The sequence below is a fragment of the Bidens hawaiensis genome, unplaced genomic scaffold (genome assembly GCF_021521415.1).
Source record: "Bidens hawaiensis isolate Kalapana, Puna unplaced genomic scaffold, B.hawaiensis_p1.1 tig00024817_1, whole genome shotgun sequence".
Classification (NCBI taxonomy): domain Eukaryota; kingdom Viridiplantae; phylum Streptophyta; class Magnoliopsida; order Asterales; family Asteraceae; genus Bidens; species Bidens hawaiensis.
In genome coordinates this window covers 192288-205157 of record NW_027493928.1, presented here as the reverse complement: position 1 = coordinate 205157, position 12870 = coordinate 192288, and the positions used below count along the sequence as shown (strand labels likewise).

At 30.7% G+C, this 12870-nt stretch overlaps 2 protein-coding genes across 2 annotated transcripts; both read right to left on the bottom strand.

Annotated features, from left to right (window-relative positions):
* Positions 1 to 7298: 7298 nt before the first annotated feature.
* Positions 7299 to 9759, bottom strand: LOC143570022 (replication protein A 70 kDa DNA-binding subunit B-like). The gene is made up of 11 exons (XM_077055787.1): positions 9733 to 9759; positions 9349 to 9616; positions 9163 to 9259; positions 8923 to 9029; positions 8740 to 8824; positions 8506 to 8635; positions 8255 to 8436; positions 8048 to 8168; positions 7775 to 7945; positions 7608 to 7676; positions 7299 to 7496 (listed from the first exon to the last, which is right to left on the bottom strand). The coding sequence occupies exons 1-11, from the start codon at positions 9757 to 9759 to the stop codon at positions 7299 to 7301; spliced, it is 1455 nt and encodes a 484-aa protein (XP_076911902.1).
* A 1700-nt stretch (positions 9760 to 11459) lies between these two features.
* LOC143570021 (uncharacterized) lies at positions 11460 to 12359 on the bottom strand. The gene has a single exon (XM_077055786.1). The coding sequence runs from the start codon at positions 12357 to 12359 to the stop codon at positions 11460 to 11462; it is 900 nt and encodes a 299-aa protein (XP_076911901.1).
* Positions 12360 to 12870: the final 511 nt, after the last annotated feature.

Below are 12870 nucleotides of genomic sequence, written 5' to 3'. Positions count from 1 at the left end.
ACAAAAAAAAATCGCAAAATATTAAAAAAAAAAAAGATAAAAATAGTTTTTATTAGTTCTCTCTTTAGAAGGAGTTCTCTCTATATCCCACCCATATATATAGAGAGAGAGAACTTCTCTTAAAGAGAGAACTAGAGAATTAATAAAAACTATTTATAACTTTTTTAAAAAAAAAATAATTTGCGATTTTTTTTCTTTATTCCTTCTAATAAGATGATAGTGTTCATATAAAAGAACAAAAAAAAAAAAAAAAAAAACCGGCGATGTAGTGCATATGTGCACTAATGTGTATTGCATATATACGATAGTGTTTTATTGCATATAATACAACACAATTGCATTATACAATACACACTATTGAATATATATGCAAATACAAACACTAATAATTGTACTCGAAACAAACTATCGCATATACGTAATACAACACTAATGCACATATGCACTATATTATTTTTTTGTATAATATAACACTATTGCACTAATACAATACAAAAAATTGCATATATGCTATTCAACATTATTGCACATATCAAAATACACACTAGTGCACATATGCAATAAAAAGACGTCGATGTATTGCATATGTGCACTACAACGAGATTTTTTATATTTTTTTATATTTTTCGAGTAAATGGTAACATAATATAAGAATAATGGCAAAAACGGAAATTTAAAAATATTTTTTTTTAAATTAAAAATATTTCTTGATTAATTCTCTAGTTCTCTCTTTAAGAAGGGGTTCTCTCTTGATCCTTTCCCTATATATATATATATATATATATATGCTTAAGTTCAAGAGAGATATGAAATTACTGTGAGAAATGTAAGAAATGAATATGGACCACTAGTTTTATTTTATGTTTTAAATGTTAAAAATAAATGAAAAAAGTGTAAATGTAACAATAAATGCATTCTCTATTTTCAATTAATACAACTAATATTACCATAATAAATCCATCTCTTTTCAATTAATACAACTATTATAACCAAAATAAATCCTCTCTAATTAATAAATATCAAAACATAATATATTTTTTTTCAATTGATATACTTAGAAAAATATTATTGTTATAAATAATAATAAAAAAATATCATACAAATTTGTTCATTAAATATAAACAATAAATATACAAAATACATAAAATTATATAACCTACACTTGTTTTAAGCAATAAAAACGTACAACATACAATAAAGTATTCAACTTACATACGTAATTCGACATCAACAATTATATAAACTAGAAAAAGATACACACATCCTATACGTGTGTAGGTTATATGTTTTTCGTGTGTAGGTAATATGTTTTCTTATTCTTAGAACAAGTGTATGTTGCATGCTTTTGTGTAGGTTGTATATTTTTTATTGACATTTAATGATAACATGTGTAAGATAGTTTTTGTATTATTCATTACAATGTACCTGCATGTTGATGGATATTGATATATTGAGTTGGAAGAAATTGGTTTTGGATAGAAAAAATATTTAATGTATGAATAAATTGTATTTAAATGTGTAGGATAAAATTTTCGAGTGTAGGTTATATGTTTTTTGTGTGTAGGTTATACGTTTTCGTGTACGTGTATAGTTTATTGATGCTGAATTTTGTGTGTAGGTTATATGTTTTCTTATTATTAGAACAAGTGTAGGTTATATGTTTTTGTGTAGGTTGTGTACTTTTTTGTTGATATTTAATGTAAACACGTGTAAGATAGTTTTTTTTTTACTATTTATCACAATGTAAATATGAGTTGATGGATGATGTGCTAAAAGTAGTTATTAATTTTTAGTAACTAAATTAACTAAAAATAAACACTAAGTAATACTCTAGACTTTCTAAAACTCGACTAAACTACTAACCGGCAAGTGAACCGATCGACTCTAGTAAGCTAAGTAAGTCCGGATATCGAACCAACGAGACTCTTTAATTATGTTTATTAACTAATTAGACTCGACTACAAAACACGACTTATTAATTATATTTGTTTGGGGGGTTTTACTAATAAACTAATTTTAACTAATTAGGAAAACTAAAGACAACTAAACTTATAACTTAGACTTAATTCAGTTGATGATGAACAACCACCTAGGCTAGAATCCTCTAAGTTTCAGTTATCAATTAACCGGGAGACTATTTAGTTATGGAACTGGGATCGTAAAATAGACGCTTAAGAGAAAACCCAAACAGGACCCCTGACCCTTCTCAAGAGACACTTATGGATTTTAATAAGTTTTAACACACACCAGTATTAAAAATCAAGTTTCCTTACGGTCACCTAATTAATTACAAACTAGTTCCTTTATACGAAATCCTACCTTACAATGCGGAAATCAAAGGCAGTCTAATATATTCAATTGACTCGATAGACAAAGTTAATCAATCAAACCTAGATGGACTCCTTACGAAGAACTAAATCTAGCAATCCTGATCAATAAAGACCTATCAATAACCTAGCACCTTACAGCTATTTAAGTTAGCAGCACACTTAGGTTTATTTGATTAACTAATATTATTCCTATGATCTTATCGCGAAATCAATCATAAAATAGTCAAAAACACAAAGTAAATGACCTAATAGAAACCTATCATAATGACAAATAATAATCAAGACAACTATGGAATAATAAAACTTAATTAAACAACCTCAAGCACACATATGCACCAATTAAATATAATTAAACCTTTTAACTAGTTCATAAAAACCATAACGATAAATAAATCCCAAGTCAAAATCAAACGTCAACAAATGTTCATCATAAGCCTAGGCAGTCTATAAAGTTTAGCCTAACATCATAAAAGCAAACAAAACAATGCTAAATGAAATCATGGCGAAAATAAATAAGAACGAAAGATTAAAGGTGACAAAACCCTGGGTATTCGTTCTTGACTGATAAGCACGCCACCGAATGATTCCGAGCTTCCAAATCCTCCAAAAGATGCACTCCTAAGCCTTGGAACTCTCAAAATTTGTATGGCTCTTCAGGTTACGTTTATGGGTGTTTATATAGACTTTCAAGGCCCATAAACTTAAAATTAGAAAAGATTCTGGAAATCTAAACCCATAAAATTAATATTTCTTGAAGATTCTAGAAAACTGAGCGCATAGACTTAATATTTGTAGAAGATTCTAGAAAACTGAGCCCAAAGTGCTGCGCGACGGGCCTTCTCCCATTTTGTTTGTTTTCGCCCTCTTTTCGACATGATTGAAACCCGGTACCTAAAATATTCAAATAAATTAGTAATACACAAATTCTAATAAAAACCGAACAAAAACTAATAAAATATTATATTAAATACACAAGAGATTTATATACATTTAATGGTTAATAACCGTTCCACGTATGCACGCTTCAAACTACTTTTTTTTAAATGCAAAAGGACATATAAGTCATTTCCTTACTTTCTTTTCATACATAAATTCACCATCTTCCTTAGGCTGAGGGGTGTGGGGGGCGCGAGAGGGGGCGTGAGTGGGGGCGCCAGCCAATAATATTGTGACGTGTGGCAGAGAGAGAAACTTGATAAGATGGGTGTTGGTAGTGGTGATAGCGCCCCGGGCCATGGTGTGGAGGGGCGCGAGAGGGGGCGCGAGCGGTTTATTTTTTTATTTTTTTATAAATGTATTAAAAAAACGTATTATTAAAAAAACAAGAAATTATTTAAAAAAACACACATTAATTAAAAAAACACATTAATATATAAAAAAAATTAAAGTACTAAAGAAAAACATTATTCTTATTATTCGGCTTCGTCTTCTTCGATCAACCTCTTCCGGATACGTTCTTTTTGTTTTTCCATCAGCATTTGGTCGACCGGATTTAGGTGGCTGAAGTCTCTTGCAAGGAAGTCCAAATCTCTCATTTTTTTTTTCCTTTTTGTCAATAGAGACCACCTCCATGGTTTTGTTGAATTTATTGAGGGATTCAACAAGATCGTTGATGTTTACGGCTTCCCCCTCAGCCGGTTTTTTCCCCCTGGCGTCCCTTCCCAATGGCCGCCTCCTCGGCGGTGAAGACATTTCCTCCCCCGCAACGTTTAGGTCGAATCCAACCCGGCAATCCGACCCGGCGGAAGTGCTGTACGCTCCAGACGAACTAGTTTTAGTCCGTTTCGGCCCTACTTCCGCATCAAGGTCCGGCGCCACCAGCTCAACCCACTTGGAACACCTTCTCAACCTCTCCCACACCTTTACATCGTCCCACGTCTTCACCGTCCCATACCTCCGCAGGCACTCCTGCCTCCACTCTTCGACAGTGAAATTATAGACCGCCAAATCGTCACTGCCACTTGGTCTCATACGACCGGCGTTCCTGTTGAACAGATTAGTAAACAAGCCGACAAATTTTCTGATTTCGGTCCACCGACCCGAAATCATATCGGCGTTCCGCTCTGTACTCCCAACGAGCGAATAGAACGTCTCCCTAACCTTTGTCCAAAAGACCTTGCTCTTTTGGTAGTCCGCTGCAAAATGCATAATAAATTTGTATGTCATTTAACTTTTTTATTAAAAATCATTTTTAAAAACGTTAAAACAAATACCGCAACGCCGATCCTCAGAAGTGGCTATCCAAGCCCGACACAGGGCTTCCTTCTCATCCGATGACCACGGAGTGATTTTCCGTTTCGCCCTTCCGGTCGAAGCCGAACCCGACCCGTCCGTTGCAACTTGTTTTTTCCGGTGGACGCGTCTTCTTTGTCCCGCAGCTTCACCTTCTGGTTCTGGTTCTTGTGTCTCCGGAACTACAAAGTTAGGAGACGGTTGTATGTTGGATGGTTGAAAGCCGGATGGTTGTTGCGACCCCGAATAAAACATCGGTTGGTCCGGTGCCGACCATAAATCGTCGTAACTGTAATCTGATTCTAGGTTTGGGTACCAATTTCCAGCCATGTTTTTAAAAAAAGGTTTGGAAGATGGGGTGATTTCGGGTTTTGGGTGTGGTATGTGATATTGGTTTTGGGTGTGGTATGTGAGAATGGTTTTGGGTGTGGATATATGTGATATATATTGTGATATATATAGAGGAAATTAAATTTTTTTTTTTATTCACATTTAAGCCTCCAACGGCTCTTTCACCATTCCCCAAGCACCCTCACGCGCAACAGTTCCCGCGAGCCCCCTGGCGCCTGCATCGTTTTCCGCTCTCGCGCCCCTCTCGCGCCCCTATCGCGCCTCGGTGGTGTGGTGCTCGCGCCCCGGGGCGCGATCGTCTGGCCTCTTGCGCCCTTCCTAGCGCTCCACACCCCTCAGCCTTACGCATATCTCTTTTCTTTCTCATATATATCGAATTTGAAAGTAATAAGTATTATCCAAGATTCAAAACCTTTTCTATCTGCAACTACAATACCCTTTCGATATGATTTTTAATTTTAATTAATTTAAATCAATTTTAAAAACAATTAAAATGCTACTTATTTTCAGTTAAATATCTTTTATTTTAAGTTTAAACTTTAAATTTATTTTTTAGTTTCATCTCACGTTGTTATGTCCATTAATTATTTTCTTTGTATTTGCCATTAAAATATTAAAATAAGATGTAACTAACAAACGACTATAATCCTAATAAAATACTCTAGTTATTTTACTAGAACGATAACTTATATACCCTTTTAACTTGCCGATCAAAATTAAACATTTTATAATCATAGGTTAAACATTTGAAAAGACAAAACCTTGAAATTTTTTAGTTTCATGTTATGTTATAGTATATTTTGGGGGTTTACAATTAGGGGTGTTCAAAAAGTCCCTGGCTCACGACTCACTCGAAACTTGCTTAAAAACACTTTAAAAAAGCTCATACAAATAAAACTCGATTTAAAATCGAGCCGAGTTGGCTCAAGCCCGGGGGTGGCTCGGTTAAAATACGTATACTTAAGTAAATTTATTACATATTTATAAAACATGTTATTTAAAAATATGTAGCACTGCTTAAAAACTTGTTGCATATTTAAATATACGTTACATCTTTTTATAAAACATAAACTTATTCAAAAATATGTATAGTTGTTTAAAAATATTTACACACTTTTTAAAATACGTTACGCACTTAAAAATTATGTTACGTATTTGAAAATATTTATTGCATATTTATAAACATATTACATAATACATTTTGTTACATATTTAAGAATATGTAAACTTAATTAAAATACGTAAACATGTTTAAAAATTTGTTGCATATTTAAAAATACCTTACATATTTTTATAAAATGTAAACTTTATTTAAAAATATGTAAACTTGTTTAAAAATATTTTCACATTTTTTTAAAATGCGTTACAGACTTAAAAAATATATTACATATTTATAAATGTGTAATCTAAAATTTGAAAACTTAGTAATTTTTCTCTGTTTGTTAGCATTAGTCTAAATTCGTTTGTAAGCTTTGTTCTTGGTAGAGAAAATATGAGGTTTTGTGTTATTGTGAGGGGAATTATATCTTAGGGCTGAGTAGTTAAGTGTTCGTTATTCTAACGCATCCTATTTAGAACCTAATTTATAGATTTTCCGGTAGATATTGGATAAGGTTGCGGTGAAATTTAAAATTAGGATAGGGCTATCATGAATTGCAACAGTACGGACATTTAATGGAGTTTTTGCTTATTTTGAGTTTTAATTGTGGTTCATTTTGTTGACGTGAACATGTTGTGTTGAAATTTAAAAAGAATGGCTTGATTTACTGATATACATTGTTGTCGTTATTCACGTGTGTTGTTTATGTTTTTAAAAAGGTAGTGTACAGTTAGTTTAATATAATTACATTTGAACATATGTGTACATCGTTGCATTTTGTGTTTTTATAATGGTATTATATAGTTAGTTTATTAATACATTTGATTTATAAAAGTCATTATACATTTATGTATGGAATATAATGTTTGTTTATAGGAGAATACTGCATATATATGTATATAGAGGTACTAGGTTAGAACCCGTATAAAACACGGGTTAGGTGAAAAAAAATAAGAAATATAAGACAAACAAATGTTTTATTAATTAAAAAAAAATAACAAAGTTTATAATTGCAAACACAAACAACAAAAGGAATAATAATAATAACAACAACTACCAATGTAAATGTGTTTCCCGTAAAGCCTTGCTGGAAAACGCAAAAAAAAACAAAGTCTAATTTTGTTTATAAACAAATAAAAGGTCTCTAATATCAAACCAACCAAAGTACCAATCATGAAACATAATAAAGAAAAACACAAATGTAAATGTACTTACCGGTAAAACATGACCGGAAAAATCAAAACCAAAGAAACACAAATATTGTTTTAAAAGTCATGACAACACATCTATTTTTCCTTTTTTGGAATTAATAGATTGTTATCTCCTGAAACGTCACACGAAACCTGTTTTTCCTTGGATTTATTAGTTGAATTTGCCACAGCATCATCATCAATGTTATAGATATCTCCAAGTTTTCTCTTTAAATCAGATGGTGGAGAACTTTGACGGTTTGTGTCTCTATTTGAAATTGGAGTTATGCTATTCTCACCAGTAATTGATATAAGTTCTTGTGAAATTTAAATGTATAATAAAGATGTTATGGTTGTTGGATTACATAGATATTAAAAATAGTGCTAAAATGTTTCAAAATTTACGTTGTTATTAACAGTGTCTTCGGATTGACAATCTTCACTGGTAAGCGGGTTTTGTTCTGAAATCTCAACCTTTCAAGTAATAAACATAAAAAAAAGATAAAACTATAATTCAAATAAAATAAAATAAAATATAAATATAAATATAAATTTAAGATAAATAGAAATACCATGTCGGTGTTAGACTTTTTTTCTAAACAATTCACTATGAATGAATCTTCAGAAAGCTTGGCAATATTAAAATTCATTGAGTTTTTCAGAATATTGTATTCCTTTATATCAATTTTAAATGCATATTTTCTTTGAAGCAATGTGTTAAAGACCGTTGGTATGTTAAAACTCTGCAAAAGAAAAATTAAAAAAATAGATGTTCATAATAATAATAATAATAATAATAATAATTGATATTCGATTATTAATTAAGAAAATGTTGATAAACTTACACCCTTGGTTTCCTCCACTAAGCTTTCTGCAGTGACATTTAATATCTTGAAAGCCTCCTTGTCCCATAATGTTAATGAAATAGTACCGATTGTGTCTCGAACTCGAATATGAATTCTAAACCTGTATAAATTAAGTTATATAGTTAAATAAAACAAAATAGAACAAAATTATTATAAATTAGAAAACAGAAATTATATGTAAATTACCTGGAAACTGGTAATAAGCTCTTGTCTTTACATCCTTCAGTCAAACACTCGTAAAGATTGTCATCATTAGACTCATCTGATTTCAGCTTTAATAATTTCAAACACCTCCCACACGCAAAATAATGCCACTCCTGAACGGGTGGAATGTACACAATGGTTGCAAGGATAATGACTAATTTTATCTGTTTCAATAATTAGTATTAAAATCTAATTAAGCTATATATATGGTAAAAAATGGAAATAATAATAACCTTATCAATTTCTATCTCTGCTATTAAGTTAAATGGTGTTCGCTCTAGGAAATCCTCATTCACCATGCAGACGGACGATGATGAAATTGACCTTTGACGTGAGGAGGAAAGCGCACCTCCATTTTCAACGCTGCTTTTAAATATAATGATATTAAAAACAAAATTAAGATCAAATAAACAGTATTGCAAGACAAACAGGCAATATATATAAAAAAAAAGAGTATAAAGTTAAACCTCTGTTTAAAAACATTAATGGCAGGAATGTCTTCGTCGATAAATAGCTTAGACACATAGTAGTTGTTGGAGACTGATGGTTCACCTAAATAAATAACAATATAAATATTGAATTAAAATTAAAATAAATTTGTCATAAAATATAATAATATAGATACTTACGACCATATAAAGAAAACTTGCCAAACTGCAATATGATAACAACGTCATAAGCATCAGGGTGTTTGGTGATAAATGCGTCCATTTGTTTTGCATAATCACCAAAAAGGGTTACATTAATTTCCCGGTTACTGTAGAAGATTAAAGAAAATAACATTAATATAATAATATATATTTAACTTTAATCGTTTAATAATATATGTTTCTATATTAATGATATTTAAAGATGAAAAATAAAAAAAAAATTGTAATACGGATACTCACTGATTATCTTTCACTTTTAAAGTCATTTTCATATCATTCGGACCTTTTTTTCCAAAAGAAGAAATGGGTTCCCAGCTAGTATCACAACCGATAACATCTACATAAAAATAAATAAATAAGTAAAACCATTCTTATAGAAATAAATATAAATTTTACTTAAGTTTAATAAATGAAATAGTTACTAACCAACTGTATCAAATTCTTTAAATTTGTTTGCATTGATATCTTCAAAGCTCTCAAAAGAGAATGCAAATGGCTCACCAATAAAATCATCAACTGAAAACATCTTGGTAGTTAAATTAAAACTTATTTTATTTTTGTGGCCGAGTATCCTTTCGTAAGGCTTGAGGTCTGCAAGGAATGTATTTGTAATCAATAAAGTTGAGTTAAGTTTAACTTTAGTCCCGAACTTCAAGAAGATTTTTGTAAGCATGCTAGCCCTCATTTTATTACCCTACAACAATTAGAAAATTTATTATATTGTGACTTTAAATAAAAAGGATCATAAGTTAGTAAAAAAAATTAATTATAATAATAACAACAACAACAATAATAAAACGTCGAAAGTACCTTTTCATCCACCAACACCATTTCCATTGTCCAGACGTTATGTGGGGGCTTAGGGTCTCTATTTTCTCAAAGCCTAATAATTCTGACCTTAATAGTTGAAAATTCTTTTGAATTGTTAAGTTCATTAAGATAAGTTATTTCCTTGTCACCAAGCAAGCTGAAAATAACATAGATTTATAATTTTCAAATCATGATGAAGCACTATAAATCAAAATTATCAAATTAATTATAATTACGTATAAATATGATTTAGGAAGAGTTTAAAGCATGTTACTATAATATTTGAATAATAAAATATGTGTAGAAATATACGTATATTTATACATACATACATACACATACACATATACATATGCATAGACACAATATATAGTAACACACAACATATATATATATATCGTGTTAACATTTTGTTCGAATCAGTAAAACAAATATAGCATCTTAAAATGTTTCAAACAGTTCATGAAAGTGATTGAATATATAAACGGATATCTATAGTTAACAAAAAAAAGTTACTTCATTATATATACCGTAAAACTTTTTGAAAAGGTAAATCTGGAATGAAAGAAACGATTAAAAATATAATTGATTAAAAAATGATCTGTTATTTTCATTTTCAGATGAACTATTAATGGACTTTGAAGAAGACATAAGGTGTTGTGGTGAAACTTCTTTCTCTCAGAGCATTTAAGGATTAATTTGAATGTAAAATATGAAACAATAAAATTCGTGAATTAGTTATTAATAGGTTTGAGGGTTGAAAATTTTTGAATTTAAAAAAAAAATAAATTGTAATTGTAGATAATTTGAAATTTTAAAATTCAAATTTTGAAATTAGATAGATCAATTGTGATTAAAATTAGTTTTTGAAACGAAGGATTATTTAAATAAAGAAAAATTTAAATAATAATTAATACGATTACCAAAAAAGTAGGCCTTAAATTTTGGTATGATGAAAACAAATCTTTAAATGATTAGTATGCTTGTATAGTGTTATTTTAAAAAAAAACAATAATAATATATGATGTCACATATTGATATCGGGATTATTTTAGCTTGTAATGATAGGTAGATTATTATTAATTTTTTGTATACTATATTTATATAAAAGCATCTTTTATTCTAACTTTCGAATTGATATAATAATCAATGGTTTTCTCCCACCATAATTCATTTTAAATGCATGTCTCATGAAAACATGCTTCTTTAGCGTCTCTAATACTTAGTGCATGCATGCTTTTTGTACCATAACGTCCCTGTTGGTAAACCAAGTCAAGTGAGCTAAAAAGTTGTTGATTTGCAACTACATGTTAACCTTTGATGGAATGAATAACTTACAAAAGTGGAGTATCTACTTTGACAAATATCGAAATTAGATTGTATTCCCAACTAACATAACACAGTGGCTTATAACAAAACTTAAACAAAATACATTAACTCAAAAGTTAATTGTTAATATAAATAATAAGATAGATAATGGGATTACAAATCTAACGTTTCAAGAATTACAAAGGCACCAAAAAAATTACAAATCTCTAAATATTTCCTTATAAACGACGTTTGTCGTCTTATTGGTGACTTTACCATCCTTATCCAATATTAAAAGTTTAAGACCTTCTCTACTTCTGACTCTGGATAAAGCTACATATAACTGACTATGCGAGAATACCCGCTCTTTAAAAACAACCCTACTTTTGATAGAGATTGTCCTTGACTTTTGTTTACCGTCATTGCAAAACATACAGAAACCGAATATTGTCTTCGTTGAAATTGAAAGGAATGCTTTTGTCGGTAGGTGTCAATGCAATTATAAGAATAAATACCATATCATTGATGTTAGTTCCTGATATAATTTGTGCCTTAGTAACACGTTCTCCTAGAGATGTAATTTGTAGTCTTGTTCCATTACATAAGCCGTCTTTTTGATTAATATTTCTTAATAGCATGACGGGGACACCAACTTTTAACACCAACTTATGCTTTGGCAAACCCGATATGTTGAGACCGTTTAATATATCAGGTGCGTATAATCTTTCATCAAAGCTGTCACCAAAAGATTCGTCGAGACATACACTGTCTGAACTTAAATACTCATATTCAGATCCCGGAAGCATCTCAAGCAACCGATTATTGATTTGTTCTACAACTTCATTTGTGGGTGCAAGAACCGCTCTTTGTTCAAAAAATTCTTTGTTTTTGTAATTTGATAGAATATCTGGGTATACAAATTCAATGAGATCAGATAGTGGATCTAATGAATCTTTGATAAGTAGATCGTCAGGAATTTCAATTTCTGTTTCACCATCATTGGGACCACCAACTTTTCCTTCACCCAAATCCAAAAGCCACTTAGCAAACAACCTTGTCTGTTCAATATTGGATGAGTCGCATCCTATTGTTAACCTCATGTTTTTTGTTAGGCGTAGGACCTTGATAGTTGGCCATAAATAAGACGAACTTATTGATGCATTTACTACATCTTGTCTTGTACCGTGCTGAACCACAGGTAAAATCTGTCTAAAATCACCTCCAAAAACTATTACTTTCCCACCAAAAGGTTGGTTCCTACATCCCAATATATCCCTCAAAGTTTTATCTAATGCTTCAAAAGCATGTTTATTTGTCATTGGAGCTTCATCCCATATAATCAATGAAGTCTTAGTTAACAAATGTGATTCATCTGTAAATGGCTTTATGTTGCAAGAGGAAGTCTCATTTAAATTAATTTGAATATGAAACCTAGAGTGTGCCGTCCTACCACCAGACAATAGTAATGATGCAATACCACTTGAAGCAACATTTATACGATTTCACCTTTTGATCTTATAGTTGCAGCCAAAGTTTTCCACACAAATGTTTTACCGGTACCACCATAACCATAAACAAAAAAACTACCTCCCTTATTGAGTGTTACGGCATTCATGATTTCTTCAAAAACAATTCGTTGCTCGTCAGTTAATAAAGATAGCAGAATATCGTATTCAGTGTTTAGAACTTCTCTGTCATAACTCAGCTCCTCATTAATGAGAGGATTATTCGATGAAGTGGCAAATTCATAATCAGGAAAAGGCATCGTTTCAAAGTTTTTTAGGGTGTTTGCATTGCGAAGCAATATTTTTTCAATCTCACATAGAGTAA